Below are 22,507 nucleotides of genomic sequence, written 5' to 3' on the forward strand. Positions count from 1 at the left end.
CCCATGATCCAGCCTCTTTTTTAGGGTCTCATGTACCCACACAGATCTCTGTTTATCTGCTGACAGCCTCTCACCCTCAACCAGAGCTACAGACAGCACCCTCTGCCTCAACATGGCAGCAGCTACACACTGATTACTGCAGGATACAGAAACGTTAGAGTGGTTTCACAGGAAGGTCAGAATAAAAAGGCGCAGCAAGGATTTTTTTTTTTCACTAGAAGTAGTAGTGGTTTACCAAAAAAACCCAGTGCTGTGGGCCTCACAGATTGCAACCTGCAAAATGCTTTCTGTGTGAACGGGACACATGTTCATCCCTCCATCTCATTTGGAAGTGTAGTAAACATTATGTGAATGAATGAAATCATATTCACAACAATTCAACACTATATACAGAACAAATTTAATGGTTGGTCCTTGTTTTTATCTGCTCGCTTAATGTCTGAAATCAGTCGAGTGTAAGATCATGTCACTTGTTGCCAGATCTGGTGAGAGTATGATGCTAAAACAGAGACGTCTCTAATCAAAGTTAATTTTCTCCTCATATGTCTGTGTGAAAAAAAAAATGCCATTCAAGTGAGTTTAGAAGGGTCGAGGCTTGTGGAAAATTGGTCTAAAATGTATTTAATGTGACGTATTGTGTCTTATTACGCAAGCTCACATGGTGCTTTGCTTTCCGTAGCTGCAGTTGACTGACCTTACACAGCACCCGTAGTCTGTAACCTGGAATGTGATCACTAAACAACATGGCTGCCAGTTAACAAGTTGTCCTGTCTCTCTGTACGTGATGAGTAAATTACACTTCAGTGATTATGGGGTGAAGGAAACAAACATAATCTGTACTCACGTTCACTTTTCTCATTGTAATGAATGAACTCAGGGCCACTGCTGGTGTGAAGGAACGCACAGGAGACAGATACAGGAAATGAATCTAAAGTAAACGGTCTCGGTTTGGATATTGTTGTGTAGTCGAGCTGCCGCAGCCACTTCCAGTTTCCTGCTGCCCCAGTAATTTAAAATAAGACGAGGCTAGTCAGTTATTTTCCCGCCATCTGGCTGAAAAAAAGCTGACAGATGCTCACCGACGGCCCAGCTTTTACCGATGGCTGACCGTCAGCTTGGTGTGTCAGGACTTTTGGGGAGGCAGTCAACTTACATTTGTGACATCAAGTTTGTACCTTGTTGAGGGGAACGACTTCCCACTGAGCAGCAAGGTCATAAATTTGTTTCAAGTTTTACCACAGTGTGTATTTCAGTTCAGTAGGACTTTCCTCCACACACTGCAGCCTCCGCTCCTTTCATGCCAACCTCCTGACTCCACCACTCAGGACCAAGCACCGGACCTGGGGCGAGAGAGCCTTCTCCATGGTAGGCTGTTAATATCATTATTATTAGCGTTTCATATGCTGTTTTTACACAGTAGTGCTAGACGGGAAGTCTTACGCCAGGCTCATACTACACGACATTTCTGTCCGTTCCGTCACTTTTTCAGAGTAGTTGATTGTGAAATCATAAAATTGTGCCGAGACTTGGCCGACAGACATGACACACCACACGATGGTCCATGACCAATCACCCCCGGTCATCTTTCACAGCATGTGTGATGTCATCGGGTTACTCCTGTCCTATTTTTATTATTTTTACTATGATTTTAGTCACTATGTCTGTTCATGTGTCAGCCGAACTGTTATTGTATTGTAAAAAGTGTCACCAGATGGGCGGAGCTACATTTGAAGTCACTGAATCCTCCACAGGAAGTTCCTGCAAATGTTTCACAATAAAAGCCTATTTAGAAAATGAAGGGATTCTCTCAGCTGAAATGATACAGGGCTTTTAATTTGAAACTGCTACAGGAAGTGTTGAGTTTGATTAAACTAAAACTAGAATTTTATTCCTTTATATTCTCCATTATGAAGAAAGAACATTCTTTGCTAGCTTGATGCTAATGGCAGTACTCAGCAGGTTGATAAAGTGCCTCTGCTGTTTCCTTTTTACTCTGTGTGCTAACGTCCCTACAGGAAATATCTAAAAGGCTGGGCTGTTGTTGTCGTGCAGTTTCCATGGCAACAGATCGCTCTGTGTTCCTATTGGTCAAAGTGACGGATGTGACGGGAGAAGTCGTAGAAGACAAAAAGAAAAATCAAACATGCTAGACTTTCTGTTGGAACGCGGTGAGGCATCGGTTATTGTTTACTACGACACACTACACGAGATAAAATGATGGATTAACGCGTACGACACTCGTTGTTGTTTACGATCTGAGCTGTCACTGTAAGACACTATTGGCCAGGTCAATTAAAAAAAGGAAAAACAGAAAACCTAAACAGTTTCATTTCAATATTCTCTCATACCCCACTGAGTCAAGACTGCAATGATCATTTTTTTAAGGCATAATGTTTTAATTATGACAATAATTATGACATTTGGCCAATGCCTAATTAACTTCACACTTTACATATTATTGTGTATTACAGCCTGTGTTAATGAATACAATTTTAATATGCTGCATGTTTGGTTACAAGGTGTGTGATAATATTTTTTTTAAAATCAGCCAAGCCTTCATCGTTTGTGTTTGGTGTGAGGCAGTCCTTCATTCGTTCAGAGTTAAAAAAAACGTTCAGGTAAAAATATATTAATGCATGCCAGATTTATGTGTAAAATTCTACGCAAACTCTGAGCAAAACAAGAATGACTACATGAAAAACATGATTTTTAAAATGCTAAATAAAATCAGGAGTACAATGCAAGACTGTTCAACACGCTGCAGCATGAATGCGCTGGTGGACTTTAAGGTGGCTGCCATGAGAAAAAGCTTTCCCACATTGGTCACAGCAGTATGGTCTTTCTCCAGTGTGGACACGTTGGTGAGCTTTAAGAGAATCTGACCTATTAAACATTTTCCCACATTGGTCACACCAGTACGATTTCTCTCCACTGTGAGTCCGTTGATGAACTTTAAGGTTCCCACTGTGAGCGAAGGTTTTCTCACACTGCTCACAGCTGTATGGTTTCTCTCCACTGTGCACACGTTGGTGCACTTTGAGGCAATTGACCCGAGAGAAGCTTTTCCCACATTGGTCACACTCAAACGGTTTCTCTCCGGAGTGAACATGGCGGTGATTTTCCAGGTTACCTTGCGTGATGAACGTTTTCTCACACTGGTCACAGCTGTATGGTTTCTCTCCGGTGTGAATGCGCTGATGGACTGTAAGGTTGCCGCTGTGGGAAAAACTTTTGCCACATTGTTCACACCTGTACGGTTTCTCTCCAGAGTGAACACGTTGGTGTTTTTCTAGACTTCTTAGAAAGATGAAAGCTTTCCCACACTGGCCACACTCATAAGGTTTCTCTCCAGTGTGAGCGCGACTGTGGATTTCTAGGTTACTTTTAGTGATGAAAGTTTTCTCACACTGGTCACAGCTGTATGGTTTCTCTCCCGTGTGAATGCGCTGGTGGACTTTAAGGTTGTCACTATGAGAAAAACTTTTCCCACATTGTTCACAGCGGTACGGTTTTTCTCCGGTGTGGACACGTCGGTGGACACTTAGTTTATCTGACCGAGTGAAAGTTTTCCCACACTGATCACAGCTGTATGGTTTTTCTCCGGTGTGAATTCTTTCGTGAACCTTTAAGTTTCCAGATGATGAGAAGGATTTGTCACAGTGCTGACAGCTGTGATGCTTGACCCCGTCTCTTCCTCTCTGTTTCTATAGCAACAGACAGACATATAGAGAGAGACAACAGCCTGTTTTATAGTAGGAAGTCCAATAGCATTAAATGTGTAAGAGAAGAAGAAGCCAGTAACAACATGGAGAAATCTACATCCAGAGCCGTGACTTTTTGGACGGACCAAATGTACAGAGCTGTAAAGTTGTCCACCATGGTAGCAGTTAGCTGCTAGCTAACCGTAGCTAACTTGTTTGTCCATTGTTTGGTCTGTGACGTAATAGGTCAACAGGAAAAAGGTCCAATACTAACAAGCTGAAAGGGGGCATATCTCCACCTATCGTAGAGGAGTCGCACATACTTCACTCACACCTGCGTACATGGAAACTGACACTCAGCCTTGTGAGTCTGTTTTTGCATCTATTGATGTCAGATATTAAATTAATCTGCATAAACAGACCCTAAAAGTTATTTAAAACCCTGTAATTTTAGAGTCTGTTTGTTCACTCGTGAAAGCACACAAGGTGCCATGAAAGAAAATCTTTCTAGCAAAGAAATCCTAAAGTGTTTCTTCAAGCCCTTTTTATCCATGACGTCATCAACACTCACCTCAACATCGCTGCTATCAGAGGACGAGCCTGCTGCTTGTCTTCTCCGGACCTTGTTGCTCCGGTGCTCCGGGTTCTGCTTGTCCTCCTCCATTCCGCTCCTCTACTGCTCCTCCTGCTCCTCCTCTCTCATGGACTCTGATGTCCTGGTCTCTCTCTGGATTCTGTCCAGTACAAATCAAAGTACACAGAGATGTTCAGGTGCTCCTGTTTAACTGTGTGTGTGTGTGTGTGTGTGTTACGACTCTGGCTGTATTTTTTTTTTTCAGTGTCACACAAATGAGCACTTCTGTCTCTGTTGTTTCTGACATATCGGTAGCAAAAGGAGCAGAAATGACGTCACTGACATTTAGAGAGACTCTTATGCCGTCCCAGCAGCAGATGGAGACATGATGATATTCATTTATTGTGCTAAATAAGAAGAAGCATGTGGGCTGATTCTGTCAGTTCATTTTAAAGACGATACTGGTCCATACTGATGATGTGCCTGTATTATTGTGCATCTCTAGATTTTGTATAATTTGGGGGATTCATTATTGGACATAATATTCAGTAAGTTCACTCTCTGGCAGGCAGGGACCTGGATGATGGATGGGGGGGTTGACAGTCGCTGACGTAGAGGAGGCAGACTGACTCTGCAGAATATTCTGTGTGTGTTTGTCTCTTACAGTCCAACACAGACTGTCAGCAGCTACACACACACACACACACACACACACACACACACACACACACCTCACTGGTCACTGTGTTTCTCTGTCACAAACACTGAGGAGTTCATTCTGTGACGACACACACAAAGACAGATTAGCTGCTAATTAGCCTGTTAGCTTGTGCGCAGCTCCGTTAGCATGGGCTCATTTCAAACTGGACTTAAACACAAAGTAACTGTGCTTCACTCAGAGGACACAAACTAACACAGTCAGCTAACGCTAACAGCTAGCAACACACCAGCTGGACCAAGCTAACAGCGGCTAATTAGCTGGTTAGCATCGGAGCTAGCCCAGCGTGCTAACGCAGGCGCAGTTCGGCCTTGTGTTCGCTTCTGCTCGGGTTCGCTTTGATGTTCGCGTGACAGAAACATTATTAAAGTGTTTACCTGAGTGTGTGCGGGTTTACCTGGAGCTCTGCCGCCTCAACACTGACAAATATGCTCCTCAGCTAACGCTACAACACACACGAGACTTCCGGTTACTTGTATTTCCGGCCAGGTTTTTCCAGATTAAAGTGAAAGAAGGTCGCCATCTGGAGGTCAGGAGGGAAACAGCAGTACAATTTATTAAATCAACGTTTTTAAACAAAACAAAACAAAATTAAAAAAAAACAAAACAAAACACTTTTTTGGCCTGGTTTTGATCTTTATGAGCTTAAATAATGATCTCACCTGGTGATTCCATCAAACCATTCAGTGGAATCATTTCTCTGAGATAAGCAAAGTCAGGAGAAGCAACACTGAAGGTGCTAAAATAATCCCTTGACATGTTGATGTCTGATACCTTTAGCTCACTGCAGCCATTTCATTAGCATTTCAGCCCTGAGTAGCACATTGCAGCACTGTTATTTTCCCCTCTGCTTAGTGTGGTTTTCAGAGTATGACGTGTTGTGCTCTCAGGTCAGTGAGCTCTCATCCAGTGAAGAGAGAGTGTTCATAAATATTAATGAGCATGAGGACCTGATGTCAGTGGTTTTACAGAAATTAAACAACCTAAAAAACTTTTAGGAACATTTGACAATGTCAATCACGGCTGCTGTGTGGGCTTTAACCAATGAGCTCATTTATTGTCTCACTGCTGTCACATCATGAAGGATAACGAGTCCAATGAGTCATGAAACAGTGTTAATGCTGAGGAGGCTGACTACAACAGCTCAGCTAATACTGACTGATGGAAACAGTTTCAAATGTCAGTGCATCTTTGTGTCAACAATACAGAACAGGATGTAAACAGGTGTTACCTTCGAACCAAAGACTGATGTTCACCTCCAGAAGCATCAGCAGGGAGGCAGAGGAGTGAAGAGAGAAGGGGAGCAGGAGAGGTCTGATGGCTGGAGCTCCAGAGAGGAAATGAATGAATTAAATCACCTGGATGAGCTCCTGCTTTTATCATCTCTCTGTTTATCCTTCAGTGATGAAGCTGAATTTGAACTCAAAGCCTGCCAGTGTCCGCTGAAGACAGATGTTTGACCCGGAGACGGCTGACTGATGTCCTGTGACCTCAGTATTATACATACACAGTTAAACATGAAATTAGATTTCCAGTTTTGCCACTGAGGGGACGGCAGCCCGACAGTTTTGTAAAATAACAGAACATTCCAGAAGAGAAGCAAGACAGCCGAAGCAGTTCAACAGACCCTACATGACGAGGACGGCCCTGAAGCTAACCTGCAAAAAATTCTCAGTCTTCCCTTCTCACTCTTGCTCTCTCCTGTTTGTCCTCCCACACTCTTTATGCTGAACATTCATCTGTTTATTATTTGTATAAGGTGTTCATTTTGCTTTGTGTCAGCGTGATGGCACTAGGAAACTGTTTTTCTTTAAATAATCCCATAAGAGGTGGGCCGTGTTAAAATGCCCAGACAAGAAAATAAACAGCTCATTCATTTATTTGTTGTAAATTAACTTCAGGAGTTCAGAAGAGTTAACAGAGTACAACTTTCAGACGTCAAACAAGAACTGTTATTATTTTTGTTTTTTGATTCATGAAGAAAGTATTTTGAGTATTTTAAATACAAAATTACTCCACTCAAAAGTATTTAGTTACAAATTACATTTGCTTTTTATCGGCCTTATCAAATACAAATTTCAAAATACTCAAATACATATATTAAATACATGTAATAGAAATACTGCCCATCCCTGACCGTGCTTCAAGCAACATCAACGCTAATGAAGCAGCTAATGCAGCACCAAGCTAATGTTGAAGCCAGGCTAATGAACCAGGGGAGGTCGAGCGATACAGTTGGATTTCTGGATAACTAGTTGAAAAGCGTGCTCGACTTTCTTCTTGAAAAGGAGGTAAGAACAGAGCGAGCACACTGAAGCCCAGCGACCTGTAAGCAAAGCTCTGATCTACAGTGGACAAATACAAGATTTTGAAAGAAAGAAAAAAAAGAAGTGATCTGCAACAATGCCGGCTTCTATGATGACCATAAATTTCCCCCCAGAGTGCATAAAGAAGTCGTTCACGGTTAGAAAGATGGCCAATAAAACTAGGATGTCTACATCATCATTTGATCATCACTTTAATAACAACTCAAATTCAATTCAACGTAGTAGTGAAGCTGTCACAGGAGGCTTTCAGAGAAAAGACCAACACCAGGAACTTTGATCCCACTGCAGAGCCTACAAACTATTTTTTATTTGATCTAAACAAATGATATGGACATTAAAATCCTCTACGCAAAAACAAAACAAAACAGGAAACAGTCTTCTAATAAAGCTCTATCAACTAAACGTGCGTCTCTGAACCTCCAACGAGAGTCAAAAAGAAGAAGAGCTCGGCCCTGCTGAGCCTCCGTCTTTATACAGGTGGAGCTCAGGAAGGAAAAGATTTTCAAAAAAACATATAGATAAAAAACATATAGAAAACAAAATGGCTAAAGTTTGACTAGATAGTTTTGAATTTTCGTTGACTATGAAGGATTAAAATGACTAAAATATGACTGAAACTAATAAACATTTTCATCCAATTAACACAGACTTCAACACATCTACTTCAAATATCAAACACGTGACCAGATACATCATATCAATCTGGTATCAACAAGTTGTTCCTGATGATGCTAATAATAACATACCTGCTTTACAGAACAGTGTTAGCATTGGTCATCCTTAATGTGAAAACTCAGAATATAACAACACATCTATCAGAGTATGGTGAGGACATTAGAGGATACAGCCAGCTTGGCTCTGATGGCCGTTCAGGGCGACGCAGTGTGACATTGTTGGTGAGCTCTTAAGGAATTACCACAAGAAAACAATTTCCCACATTGTTCACAGCTGTAAGGTTTCTCTCCAGTGTGTATGCGGTAATGAACTTTAAGGTAACCTGAGGAAGCAAAGGTTTTCCCACATTTGTCACACCAGTATGATTTCACTTTGGTGTCAACAACTTGATGCCTAATAACATTACCATGGGTGAAGAAAGCTTTCCCACAGTCGCCACAACTGTACAGTTTCTCTCCAGTGTGAATAAGTTGATGATTTTCTAGGTGGCTTCGAATTCTAAAGGATTTCTCACATTGGTCACAGCTGTATGGTTTCTCTTCATTGTGAGTACGACGATGGCATTGAAGCAGACCTGATGTACCGAATGCTTTACCACACTGGTCACAACTGTACGGTTTCTCTCCAGTGTGAATATGTTGATGATTTTCTAGTTGTCTTTGAATTGTAAAAGATTTTCCACATAGATCACAGCTGTATGGTTTCTCTCCCGTGTGAATGCGCTAGTGGCATTTCAGAACATCTGCTCGTTTAAAAGCTACCCCACATTGGTCACAGCTGTACGGTTTCTCTTCAATGTGAGTACAATGATGACATTGAAGCTGACTTGATGTAGCGAATGCTTTACCACACTGGTCACAGCTGTATGGTTTCTCTCCCGTGTGAATGCGCTGGTGGCATTTCAGAACATCTGCTCGTTTAAAAGCTGCCCAACATTGGTCACAGCTGTATGGTTTCTCTTCAGCGTGAGTATGATGATGACATTGAAGCTGACTTGATGTAGCGAATGCTTTACCACACTGGTCACAGCTGTATGGTTTCTCTCTGGTGTGAACACGTCGGTGGACTCTTAGTTGATATGACCGAGTGAAAGTTTTCCCACACTGATCACAGCTGTATGGTTTCTCTCCAGTGTGAATTCTTTTATGAACCTTTAACTTTCCAGATGATGAGAAGGATTTGTCACAGCGCTGACAGCGGTGATGCTTGCTTCTGCCTCTTCCTCCCTGGTTCTATAGCAACAGACAGAGGGGGAGTGTTAGTGATGTGTCAGGGTGGAGCGAGCCATCTAAAACCATACATTAAATTCAGAGCATGTCTGTGGAAAATAACCCACAATGTTAGAGATAACCAACTGCAGGGCCGTGTCCACAGATGGGCCTGGGCTAGCACTGGCCTCTGTACAACTGTGATTGTATTTTATCATAACATAAAAGCCCCTCATCAACAGTAACTTCACACAACTCAGTTGAAAGTGAAGATGAGACAGTAAAATAGAGCAGATATATAAAGTAAAAACAGGACACGGGAGAGAAACTAAATTCCAAACCAGACAGATTTAGTTAGAAGCTACAGTGGTTTCTTGCAGGGGTGTGCTGTGGGTCAGCAGACAAACTGAGAGGCAGAGGCCACAGTGTACAGATCAATATGTTTCATATCAAGCTAATTATGGATTTATTTTGACCCAACCACAGTTTGTGATTGTTGGCGACCCACAAGACTAACTAAAATGGTTTTGTCAAGTAATCCACGCAGCAGAATGAGTCCCAGCATCTCTTTGGTCACAAAACCCTGTACTGGGACCTCAGATCATTACATTTCATCTGGAAATGTGCCTGAAGGACCCATTAATGGTTTCACAGTCAGTGGCGTGTCCAGAACATTTTTACTGGGGTGGCCAAGGTGGGCTGTAGAGCTAGTGTGGGGTGGCCATGGCATAGCGAACTTAATGAGCGGCAGGTGATCAAAATGTGTAATACAGATGTTCAATGCGTCTCATTGCTTTAACCAATGCACAGTTGAATCATAATTACATCTCAAAATGTCCAGTGTAATCTTCAGCAGTTCATGAACGGTGCCTTGCTCACCACCACACACAAACTACAGCTGATTTTACATCTGAACAACACTAACACGCAACTACTATTCTGTTCAATTTTCTATTGGACTGCCACCCATCACAGTCTCTGGGAAGCTGTGATTATTTTATCATGTCTATTTTAATAATCAGTAATTATGTTCAGGGTAGGCTACACATCGTCTCGGAGCCATTTCCTTATAGTGGAGTAAAGCCGTCATCTCTTCCCAGGTTAGTATAGTGAAATCCATCTGCTTTTAAAATGAATTATACTGTATAATCATGAAAAATGATACATGTCAAACTAATGATTCAATTCACTTTTTATTCAAACAAGAGTGAATTACATTATATACATAAGTTAAATTACGAAATCTATAAACAGACAATAACAAAAACCAAACAAACCTCAACGTATGGTCAGGTGACCAGCTGGCGTGCAGCAGTGACCAACACAGACGCTGAAGAAGAGCATGAGCTTGACCAAGAACAGGCTGAGTTAGCGGTGAAAAAAACATAACATCTATGACATGGCGATACTTTGGATTCAGGTACGGCGACGTTGAACAGAAAGACGTGCTGTGTAAAAGTTTAAAAGTTTAAGTCGCCACGTCCCGCAGCAACATGACCGATCTATATCAACACTTGAGACAGCACAGAGAAAAGTAGGAAGAGTCCATGTGAGAGAAAGCCGAGCCGTGTAACGTTAAAGACAAAGAGACAACTGAAAGACACCAGAGCCTCATAAAACAACATCCAAGCACAGTTACGCAAACATCTGTAAGTGTCACGGGAAATCACGGACTCCATAACAAACTATACAAAAGAAAAATTAAGTTGTGTTGTGCTATAGCGCTGGAATTTGTCATTTACGTGACAACGTCTGAACACAAGACAGGCTCGCTTCACTGTGTGTACAGCGCCGTGCTGCGCTGCTGTGTGAGCAGCGTGTTTGACTGTGCCAAATATAATGTAGGAGTCAAGCAAGAAGACTAATGACACCTTTTTTTTTATTATATTGTAATTGCAATCGCAACTCGCGATATAGTCTGCTCAAATTGCAACTGCACATTTTTATCAAATCGTGCAGCTCTAGCATAAAAGTGACTTTGCATTAATTTCCACAGCTATGTCAAAAGGCATTTGGAGAGCTTTGTAAATGCCAAAAATGAAATGGCCTAGGTCCAGGCACTCTTAGACTTGCATAGTCTAGATATACATCATGAAATGCTCTTTAGATGACAATAATACACAAAACATATTATTATTCCCAAAATAATATTTTAGTTCGATCTTAATCAAAATATATTCAACCATTTCCACCATGAATTTAGCTTTAAATCCAAAGTGGGTCTTGTGTCTATAAAGTAATAGGCTATATGCCACATAGGCAAGTCCTAGTTTCTGCTTTTAACTAGTTCAGTCACTCTGAGCTGAATGCAGGTTCACTTGTGAAGGTCCTGCGAGTCAGGGTGGCTTTGAATGAATGTAGGTATTGCCCATCTCCACAATGCTGCCCCTAAACCCACCACAATGCAGGAAGTCACATCTAAATTTTCTGTGGGAGGACCCCCACTATACCACCATTGTCCCTCTGTGTGGTATTTGTATGTAAGGTATGAGGCTCTATCCATCTCCAGCAGGCGCCCCAAAAATCTGTTAGGATGCATCTAGCAAATCAGTTGACAAAAAAAAATTTATATGACGGCTTTAACAACAAAATTGTGTTGGCAACCATTGTAACAACATCAAGAATTTCACTTCCTCCTGTGAAAATCACTGACCAAGCTTCACACACTGGTTACATTAACTGACTGTGTAACACATACACACGTGCAAAAAACCTTTTAGACATCATCAGTCTTCAATTCTTTCGCGCGCGCGGGAAATCCAGACCAATAAAGAGAAATCCTAAAGGCTGCTGTCAAGCCCTTTTTATCCATGACGTCATCAACACTCACCTCAACATCGCTGCTATCAGAGGACGAGCCTGCTGCTTGTCTTCTCCGGACCTTGTTGCTCCGGTGCTCCGGGTTCTGCTTGTCCTCCTCCATTCCGCTCCTCCTGCTCCTCCTGCTCCTCCTCTCTCGTGGACTCTGCAGTTGGACAAGACTAAAAGAGCCTCCGGGATCTCGCACCGTCTGATGCGTCACTAAGCCCCGCCCCCATGGTTACTGTTGCTAGGGCCGGGTACTGCTTCAGATTTGGTTTTTAGTAACAACAACATAAACTCCAGTGTGACGGTGTTCATTACCACAAGAGGAGTGTTGATGCTGTTGTCATGGCAACACGCTGCTTAACATTATGTGAGATAGGCCTACACTTAAGTTAACTGGTAAATATGAAACGGACTGGTGTGTGTGTGTGTGTGTGTGTGTGTGTGTGTGAACAGTGTCACATGCAGGGAACACTCGAGAGTGTTATTGATTATTAGTTATTGACAGAAAAAAGGAGCACATCAAACTGGAACTCAGGTATGAGGAAAACATGACAATATTTGCATTTTTGGAGAAGACCAGCTGGACAAGCAGAATAAATGTAGGCACAAGGATGTACACTCCACATCAGAGGGTGGCGGTGATGCACCTAACAGCTGTTTGCTGACCGCCATTAAACGCCAGAAGAAGAAGACTCAGAGGAGGAAGTTTGAGCTGCATGAAAATGTCCGACTCTTAAAGTTTGGAAGTTTCTGTTCTTGAGTTAACTCGGCTAATAAGGTATGCTAACCTCAGTCACCTGTATGCTTGTACATTATTGTAAATGCTAACAGAGGAGCTAACAGAGGAGCTAACAACTAACAGAGCATAAAAGCTTCCAACATAAATAGAATATAAACGCTCGTTCACACTTCATTGAATGTTAAAGCTGATTATCTGTAAGTTTAACCGCTTACAGCTTTAATAACGGCAGAAGCGGAATTCAGTTTTAGTTTTGTGATAATTCTCTATGAGAACTTTTTGTATCGAACCAAAGTCACTTTATGATTTCGTGTATTTATTTCATCTCGTTGTCGCGACATGTTTCCGTTAATAAATGACAACAGGAGCGCAGACAAACAGTCACAAGGGGCTTTATATTTCTATTGGTAAACTTCAGCAGCTGCACAAAGCTAATGCTAGTGCTACTTCCGCCTTTCCGAGTTGTTCGACGTCCGGTTTATTCTTCGGCTACTCTCGTCAATTTCCGCAGCTCCTCGTAAAGGAGCCTGACCGGAACATTGGTGCAATCAGAGGACGAGCCTGCTGCTCGTGTTCTGGGGACCTTGTTTCTTAAACAAGCTCAATTTGATGCTTTTAATGCACCCTGGCATCTTATTTACCCTTTAAACTGTTGTTGTTTTTCACAGATGATAATAATTAATTGTGACATTAAATATATTCATAGTTGTTAGTGATTAACATTGAGTAGAAACAGAATATGTTGCCACTACTATCATTAAAATTAAGGCCCCAAACACGAATAGAATGAAACTTTTTTCACTCTGTTTTGGCTCCTGGACCAACTGGTGGTACTCCCCATGATCCAGCCTGTTTTTTAGGGTCTCATGTACCCACACAGATCTGTTTATCCCTCACCAGAGCTACAGACAGTACCCTCTGCCTCAACATGGCAGCAGCTACACACTGATTACTGCAGGATAAAAGTTAGGGTAAGGAGGTGATGGTGTTGCCTGGCAACAATAAAAAGGCACAGCAAGCATTTTTTTCATGCATTTGAGGAGCATCGACCTGCAGAGCCACAGTTTTATGCTGAACAGACACAGATTGCCAAATATAGTTTTTAAGATTATTATTGTAAAAATAACAACAGTCTTTGATTTACAAGAAAACATGATCTTTGTATAGATTAAAAAACAGACAATAGGTCATAGATGTTTGTTTCTGGCTGCCAGTGTTATGCTAGTTAGCATAGCTAGCACATGTAATTGTAATTTCAATTTCTTTGTGTTTTCAACATGGATACAAAACCCTGCAGCATACGCCAGGTGTGAAACACACCCTAGGGGGTCGGTGCCAATACCTGCAGCAGACGAAAGGGTGTGAAACACTTTAGGCTTTGAAATGCTCGGGGTCTTTCTTCATTCTGACCACTCATGTGTTGATTGACCTTTTCTTTGCAAAGAAAATAAAAACCTTGTCGGCCGGCAGAAGTCTCTATTTCATTATTCACCAGCAGAAAATTTCCACAACACACACTAGCCAGCTGAAAAGTCATTGATTTCCACTTTGAAATGTTGATTAAAAACATTTCCGTCTGTTGGTACTTTGTTGAGGGTTAACGTCAGAAGGCATGGTCCAGAGGGACAGGTCTGCCTGTCCAGAGGACGGGACATGAAACTCTTGGGGGAAAAAGCCCCCAAGCAGCCTCCATCAAACCCCACTGACCCAGGTTGTGTTCTGCTCCTCCACTAGAAGAACCAGAGGGAGGGCAGGATGTCAGCGAGGTCTGTTGGCTTTCCTCCAGTGTCACACACCCCATGGATTTGGAGTCAGTGACTTGAGTATTTTTCTTTGGGGGGTTTCATGCCCCTGGATTATCCATTCTATCCATTGTTCCGTACGTGTTTCTGCAGCAACATGCTCTGCCCCCAAAATGGTGTTTACCAGGTGTAATGGCCAAGTGAGCAGCGCGCTAGCTACCTAAGGATTGCAGCCACCAGTCCAAGGTGGTGCACACTGCAGAGCAGCCAAGGAATCGGAGGGTGGGCAGTGGGCACTGTGTTTCTACATGTTAATGCGACTATGCATCTGTCTGTCAGCAAAGCCAAGAAAAACTCAAATAAAAGGCAAAACATTTACATCATAAAACGTTAAATGTCTCCACCTCTAAAAGGACAGAGCTTTGAAATGTAGCGACAGAACTCACTGAGTGAATGGAGCGCCAGAGTAAAAGGAATGGCCTTTTGTGTTAATGTTGTTGTGTTTTTTCTTAAAAATGAACCGTTTAGACCTATTGGAAGCAAAGTTAACCAAAGCTGACGTTCTTTTTCTGTCGGAAAACAATGGTTCAGGTGTCCAGGGCTGAAATCAGGTCTAATCTAAAACCTTGACACCAAGTGTGTTCACTCTGATAGTTCCAAGTTTTCCAGGCAGTCAGTTTTACTGTCTTGATAAATGATTGAGTAACAGAGCCGCGTTCGTCGGTAACCTGCTTTGATGACAAACTGCTTAAAGAGGCGAGCAGGGCGTAGATTCAGACCTGAGGAGCCCAGCTGCAGCACAGTTCAGTCTCTTGGAACCAGTGAGTCTTTGGCGTCATGGGGGTCGCTCGTGGACTGCAATGTCTGACGCTCATCTACATCCTGCTTTGCTGTGAATCTTCGTAAGTTTGTAATGTGTTGTTGCACAGCGTCACTTTGTCACACAGCAGATTCTCACTGAAGTCTTTTCCTTCAGCCCTTTTAAGAAAATGGAGTTTTTGATCTGGCACACCTGGGACAGCGACCCTGTGACTCATGACCCCATCAGGATCAACTTCTCTCCGGGACAAGGAGGGCTGAAGATCGAGATGTTTGGTCCCTTCTTCAATGACCCAGCAGCTCCTGCAGGGCCGCCCAGTCAGCCCTTCCCTGGACTCTGGGACTATGAAGGTGGGGGCTCAGGCGAGGCTGTATGTTTGGTAGACGTGCAGATCCATCTGTAGAGAGAGCTACAGGGCGTCACACACTTTGTTTCCTGCAGTCTGGAGATGATTGATGCACAAACTTAAGGTGGAAATGTCTTTTTAATGTAAAGACAAACACTTCACTACATTTAGCCGACAGATTAATGTTACTGGTTATGCTGCGGATTTAGATTATTATTCAACATATATAACAATAAAAATATGTTGCATTATTAATTTACCAAACTGTCAGGCATTTTACAAGAATTAAAAGCCCCACTTTGAACAATGTTAAAGTAAATTGAAATATATTATGCTGATAAAATTTCTCCCGACTGCAGAATTTTGACTTTAACTTTTGCTGTGGGATATCAAAAATTTTACTGAAGAAAAAAAAGTTTTGAATCCTTCCTCTACAGCTGCCAACAGCCTACCAACATTCCCATTTTTTTAAATTGAGGTTTTTCATATTTTAAGAACATCAACACAAAAAAACAAATACATAAACACAAACAGCGCAGACAAAACAAAAACACATCTTTGCAGAGTAACATTAATGATTCCAAAGTCCATCAGCACTAATCCTTATATCATCAGGTGACATATTCTACACATCAAGCCTGTAGACAAACAAACTAACAAACAAACAAAAGGTCCACATGATGAAGCCAAAGCAAAAGAAACAAAAGCCCACCCCCTCCATCTGGAGGTTACAATTGTAGTTCATTTCAGTGCAGTGTCTGGCTCCTATAAAATGTTAGTCTTTTCATAAAAGACAAAAACTGATTCCAGACAAGCATTTATGATTCTCTCCGGCTGTGCAGATTTCCTATCATTAACTCAAATGATGCTTCCCCCCAAGAGGCACAGTTGAACAGACAATACAACAATATAACTCGTTTTATGAATGCATCAGCCCAAAGATGGATCGCTTAAATTCACTTTTAAAAAATCCACCAACCTCAGTATCTCACTAATGTACACTAATGTTTGCTTAATAAAAACTGAAGTACGTTGTGGTTTCCCCTGTCACCAGTCATAATGCTAAGCTAAGCTAACCATCCTTGTTCAATGGACAGATATTAAAAGAGATACCAAGCTTCTCATCTGACTGTAATTCTCGATAAGACAGTGAGTGAGCATATTTCCGATACGTCAAACTTTTCCTTTGACCGATTATAAAGAACTAAACAGTGTGTAATTTTTCCAGACTCCAAACTGAACATTATAAACATTTATGACCTGTCGGAACAGATTGCATTTTATTATACAGGTGTGCTTTTATGTTCTTATCATAACGTTGTTATTGTTGTCGTGATCTAACTTTATGGAGTCTTTGTTATGCAATTTTATGCCACTGTGAAAGCCCAGATAAAATTGTGAATACAGTCCATTGAGGTTGGTTGTGTTTATTAGGCCATAATATTTACGGCATCATTGTATGTTGGTGACACAGCAACAAAAACCCTGTAATGTTGAGTAATAATCTTATCTGACTGAACTTCAGTAAGTGTGATGTCTGGTTAGTTAGCCCCATGTTTGACCTCATTAATGTCACTTATTAAGTTGTTGTATCAGGTCTGGACTTTGGAGTTTCACATATGTAATAACAACAACTATGAATGATAACTTTATTTGTATAGCACTTATCTAAACAAGGCTACAAAGTGCTCCACAAAGTGTGTGAAAATAAAACAACAATAAGATTACAATGGTTAAAAAACACAAAAGTTACAAACCAGGCATTTAAAGGGAAACCTTTCTATAAGAATATGTCTTAAGTTACAATTTAAAAACGGGTAATGTGCTAGCAAGCCCAATCACCAGTTCGAGAGCCTCGGGGCCTCAATGGCAAACGCCCGGCCACCTTTAGTTACCAACCTCAATCTAGGGGCGACTAGTGAGGGTAGGATCGAGGCTCTAATTTCTGAGGTTAACTGGCAACCAGTGGAGGGAGGTGATGATCGTGGTGATATGTGACCTACGATTTGCCCCAGTTAAAATTCAAGGTGCAGCACTCTGCACTGGTTGAAGCCGAGCAACTGAAGATTTACTGAGGAATGTAAACAGTGTATTATAGCAGTCGAGGTGCAAGAATGCAAAAGCATGAGTAAGCCTTTCTAGGTCATAAAAAGACACAGCTGAAAGGACGTAGGAAGTAGCAGGATTTAATGAGATTATTGACGTGGTTCAAAGTTCAATAGAGAATCCAAAGTGATGGCTAAATTTTTCGCTGTAGATTTTATATTAGTCGCCCGAGGACCAATAAAGGGTTGTAATTTATTTGCCGGTTGATCAGGGCCAAAGATTATTACTTCTGTCTGAGTATACCTGCAGAAAATCACAAGTCATCCATTTCTTAAAAGTGGTGAAGTGCTCAGACAGTTAACGTTATCTGGCTTAAAGGACGGGAAGATCTGGGTGACATTGGCTAACAGTGGGAGGATACTCCACTTAAATGGCTGATAATGCGTCCTAATGGGAACAGATAAAGTGAATATAAAACAGGACCAAGAATAGATCCCTGTGGCACCCCGCATGTCATTGGAGCTGAAGATATCATATCATATACAAAAGTTATTTGTTATTTTTACTTGATGTTAAACTGTAGCTTAAAATCAATGATGTCATTGTTAATGTTACTCTTATTATTTGTTCTTCATCTCCTCAGTTGTGGAGTGCTTCTTCCTCGACAGCACAAAAGAAAATTACCTGGAAGTGGAGTTTTGTCCGTAAGTACAGAGCTGCTGCAAAGCATTCTAGACACATAAACGACACGACAAAATAAGGAGATATTCATTCAGTTAAATATTTTTATAGTTTATTTGTGGTGGACCCTGTGCAACTGCACTGCCTGCACTGTCTATATTTACGCCCATGGTCACACCCATCCCATCCATGGTTCTGTCCTGCCGGCTGTCCCTTTCACACAGAGGTCTATTCAGCACTGTTAATACCTCCGCTCCGCTCAGATGCGAGACAACTCTGTCCCCCAACTTTGTGATTATACCTTTTTATAAGGAACACTGAAATAAACCTAGAATGTAGTAGGGGTGGGTGAAAAAAATCAATACAGCATAGTATCATATTTTTGTGTGGCAATATGATGCCAAGTATCGATTTTTGTATTATTTAAATAATTCCTTAAATTACATTTAGCCGCAGTTCAAATGACTGAATTTAGATGACCAGATGAAAACTTTTATCTCATCAGATTAAACAAATGTTGACAAGGGTTTTCCTGAATAAAAAAAGGTAATAAATCACAATATATGTTATTGCAACACTCAGCATATCAAAACATGTTTAAAAGCACAATGATATTGTATCATGACTTATGTATCGTGATAATATCATATTAGGTGATCCACACGTTTATAACGTACGTAAACAAAACCTTTGTTTTTTTAGGTGTACTTCCTGAAGTTTAGGCAACAAAAGCACGTGGTTAGGTTTAAAAAAAATGGTTTGGCTTAAAGTAAGTAAGTTTGATTATAAACAAAATAACTAGCGTCACTAGCGTAGCATGCTACACATAGTAGCACACTACGTTGTCATTGAAATGATTCCACTGACTTTTCGTTTTACACGGGAGATGAACAGCTGGGTCCTGGGTAAAAGTTTGACCCATTCCCCTACCGCCCACTCTATGTGGACTTTCCTGCTCTTTATACTATGGTTGCCCAGTGCATCTTATACTGCTGCTAAAGGGTGCATTGGTATCTGACGCAGAGGGCCTCTGATCAGGTGTTGGTATGTGACGAGTTGCGAGTTAGTTCTGATTGGTTGAAACATCCATGTGACCAAAAGTTTGAAACTGTGTTTTTATTTCAGACATGGACAGCACCTGATATTACTGCTGTCAGGAGTCGGCCAAGCGTTCGTGGTAGGTAGACGTCGAGGCACTTATTGATGTCAGCAGCAGCACTTTGAGTCATGTGTTAAAGTATTTCTTATTTTTGTTTCTCCAGCAACAACTGCCCATGGTGTTTAATGCCACGATCAAAGGGGACGTATGGATGGGTGAGGCTCTCGTCCCCTGGGGGTACTTCCCTCCCAACATCAACAAGATGAACTCCTACGCCATCCACGGCTCAGGAGAGAAGCGCACATATGAGGCGCTCTACCCCGTCCCCAAGGAGGACCTCGTGGAGGGCCAACAACCCAACTTGTGAGTTTGATTCCTATGATTATTATTAAACAGGTAGAAAGTTACATACAGAACATTTAACGATCAATCCACAGCCAAGACAACCCTGATGACATCATGAGGACTTCAGAAAACGTCCCTCGCAGCCACAGAGGACATTTTACAACTCTTTCACAGAAACTGATCTTCATGTTGCCTCTTTAATTAGTTTCATATTTTGCTGACAGACTTTTTTAAGCATTTTTTTTTAAAAAGTTGACAAGGTTTTGATGACAAAGTATTGACAACTTAATCTTTTTACATCAGTCCAACACATTGCGCTGTAATTACACCCAAAATGACGTGTGCAGCGTAAATGTGTGTATGAATGTTTTAGCGTTTCTGTGAGAGTTTTGATCACTTTATATTAAATTCTCTGTCTCGTAGCCACCGCCTGGAGTATTTCAAAGATTTCAGCCTGCAAAGCATCATGGGAGAAGACTGGGTCCAGCCGGAGTCTGGTCTTTGGGCTGGAAAATCCTGAACTTCCTTTGCACACAGACGAGGAACGGAGGCCGATCAATCTTTATCAGTTAAAGATGCCAAACAATAAGATGGGAAATATTTTGTCAGCACGTCAGAGCCCTCACACACTTCTGTACAGTCACACACACACCACACATAATTGAACGTCACCTTCGTTTGCCTCAGCAGACTGATGAATTTTGAATCAGTGCTGCTCTGTGTCACCTTTTTTATTGATTTCCTTTTACAATTAAACTTGTTAACATATTGATCAGCTTTTTTATTTCTCTGTACAATGTCTCTTTAATTGTATTTGTGATGTCTGATCATGTTTCTTCTATTAAAGCAAAGCTTCATCATTTTGAGAAATGTAATTTTTTGTTTCGCTTTCTTTCGGAAAGTTAGTTGAGAAGGTTGCAGCTCTCTCCGATCCTTTACTTTAAGGTGTCCAGTGTGTAGGATTTAGGGGGATATGTTGTGAGAAACTGGATATGATAAAAAAAGGCTGTTTTCTTTAGTGTATAATCAGCTGAAAATAAGAATCATTGTGTTTTTGCAGACATATGTTTTCCTATGAAAAGCAATGTACCCGAATTCATGTATCCTGAAAGGCTGCGATCATGTGAGCAATGCGCTGACAGCAGTAAACAATGAACAGAGGTGGGTAGTAACTAGTTACATTTACTCAGTTACATTTACTTGAGTAACTTTTTGGATAAATTGTACTTTTCAGAGTAGTTTTAATGCAAAATACTTTTTACTTTTACTTGATTTATATTGTTTTAAAGCAACAATACTCTTACTTGAGTACAATATTTGGCTACTCTACCCACCTCTGACGATGAAGCAGTCCCGAGTGCTTGTAAGCAGAGGTGGGTAGAGTAGCCAAATATTGTACTCAAGTAAGAGTACTGATACTTTAGAACAATATTACTCAAGTAAAAGTAAAAAGTAGTCATCCAAATAATTACTTGAGTAAGAGTAAAAGAGTATTTGGTGAAAAAACTACTCAAGTACTGAGTAACTGTTGAGTAACGTCTGATAACGTCTGATTTATATACCCCTTTAACTAAAACAAAAATAAATTAAATCTTTACAAACATAACATAAATCAAGGCACAAGAAACACAAATATATTCTTATATATACTGTACATATATATTTATATGTAATTAAGTACTCAGAGGTGGGTAGAGTAGCCAAATATTGTATTGTAAGAGTATTGTTGCTTTAAAACAATAAAACTCAAGTAAAAATAAAAAGTATTTTGCATTAAAACTACTCTGAAAAGTACAATTTATCCAAAAAGTTACTCAAGTAAATGTAACTAGTTACTACCCACCTCTGCTTGTAAGGAGGCAGGTTTGGGTGGTGGAAGGGTCCCAAAAAAAAAAACGACTTTCGCCCAGGCTATTCCCCTGGAGTCACATGTTCATATCTTCATATTTCTTTGCCTAAGCCTAACCATAGGAACTTTATTGCCTAAACCTAATCTCTGTAACTTTACATTAATTATACAACTGTTCATTCAGCATGTGACGTCATTCTTGGGGCTCAGGCTTGTAAGATATCTACAAACACAGAGGCTAATTAATCAAATACTGTCATGGGGTCAAAGCAAAAATGTGATTTGGCCAGCAAAAAAAAAAACAATGATTTTTCTTAGTTTTAGAGTTCATGATAGAGACCCAGGTGACCTGCTCAAAAGCTGCTGAAGCCAATAAGATGCTGAGCCTTTGCAGGCCAACGCCAAAATCAGACCAGTATGGCTGGCGTCCAGTTCACCACATCGCACAAGCAGAGGCAAACTTTGATCAGTGATCATCAGTGGACTTTATCCGCCCTAATGAACAAAAGGTCTTTCATCCTGAAAACTTACCCAAAATCTATTTTCCACAAACACCATCAACCATCATCCAAGGCTAAAGCATCATAAACCCTGATAACACACCAGCAGAGCTGTGCTGTGTCATTGTCCTGCTGAGGTTATAATAAAAACACTTATGAAGGAGAACATCCCAGCTGTCAGGAAGGCGTCCGACCCTTACATCGGACAGACGTTAAATTCTGGTTGGACTTAAGGCTGCAAACTGTAAACACTTTGCATAATCGATTATTGGTAACAATGACAATCACTTAATCAAATAATTGTGATTTCTTAAAACCATAAAAACCTT

At 41.0% G+C, this 22,507-nt stretch overlaps 2 protein-coding genes and 1 pseudogene across 5 annotated transcripts; 1 reads left to right on the top strand and 2 right to left on the bottom strand.

Annotated features, from left to right (window-relative positions):
* Nucleotides 1–388: 388 nt before the first annotated feature.
* On the bottom strand, nucleotides 389–5,477 carry LOC117245919 (uncharacterized). Of its 2 annotated transcripts, none has more exons than XM_033609531.2 (3): nucleotides 5,391–5,477; nucleotides 4,273–4,435; nucleotides 389–3,704 (listed from the first exon to the last, which is right to left on the bottom strand). In XM_033609531.2, exons 2-3 carry the CDS (start codon nucleotides 4,363–4,365, stop codon nucleotides 2,751–2,753), a joined length of 1,047 nt encoding a protein of 348 aa, XP_033465422.1. In that variant the 5' UTR covers nucleotides 4,366–4,435; nucleotides 5,391–5,477; the 3' UTR covers nucleotides 389–2,750. The 2 variants fall into 2 exon arrangements, with proteins under 2 accessions (XP_033465422.1, XP_033465421.1); XM_033609530.2 differs by having other exon boundaries at nucleotides 5,371–5,471.
* A 1,992-nt stretch (nucleotides 5,478–7,469) lies between these two features.
* LOC144459728 (uncharacterized) lies at nucleotides 7,470–12,143 on the bottom strand (annotated as a pseudogene). The gene is made up of 2 exons (XR_013488543.1): nucleotides 12,034–12,143; nucleotides 7,470–9,227 (listed from the first exon to the last, which is right to left on the bottom strand). The product of XR_013488543.1 is annotated as an uncharacterized LOC144459728 (transcript).
* A 507-nt stretch (nucleotides 12,144–12,650) lies between these two features.
* On the top strand, nucleotides 12,651–20,704 carry c22h4orf33 (chromosome 22 C4orf33 homolog). 2 transcript variants are annotated; one of them, XM_033609612.2, is made up of 6 exons: nucleotides 12,651–12,789; nucleotides 15,469–15,662; nucleotides 18,348–18,408; nucleotides 19,511–19,562; nucleotides 19,648–19,847; nucleotides 20,253–20,704. In XM_033609612.2, the coding sequence occupies exons 2-6, from the start codon at nucleotides 15,482–15,484 to the stop codon at nucleotides 20,347–20,349; spliced, it is 591 nt and encodes a 196-aa protein (XP_033465503.1). In that variant the 5' UTR covers nucleotides 12,651–12,789; nucleotides 15,469–15,481; the 3' UTR covers nucleotides 20,350–20,704. The 2 variants fall into 2 exon arrangements, with proteins under 2 accessions (XP_033465503.1, XP_033465502.1); XM_033609611.2 differs by lacking the exon at nucleotides 12,651–12,789 and adding an exon at nucleotides 15,236–15,394.
* The last annotated feature ends 1,803 nt before the right edge of the window (nucleotides 20,705–22,507 follow it).

The sequence above is a fragment of the Epinephelus lanceolatus genome, chromosome 22 (genome assembly GCF_041903045.1).
Source record: "Epinephelus lanceolatus isolate andai-2023 chromosome 22, ASM4190304v1, whole genome shotgun sequence".
In the NCBI taxonomy this organism is placed as follows: domain Eukaryota; kingdom Metazoa; phylum Chordata; class Actinopteri; order Perciformes; family Serranidae; genus Epinephelus; species Epinephelus lanceolatus.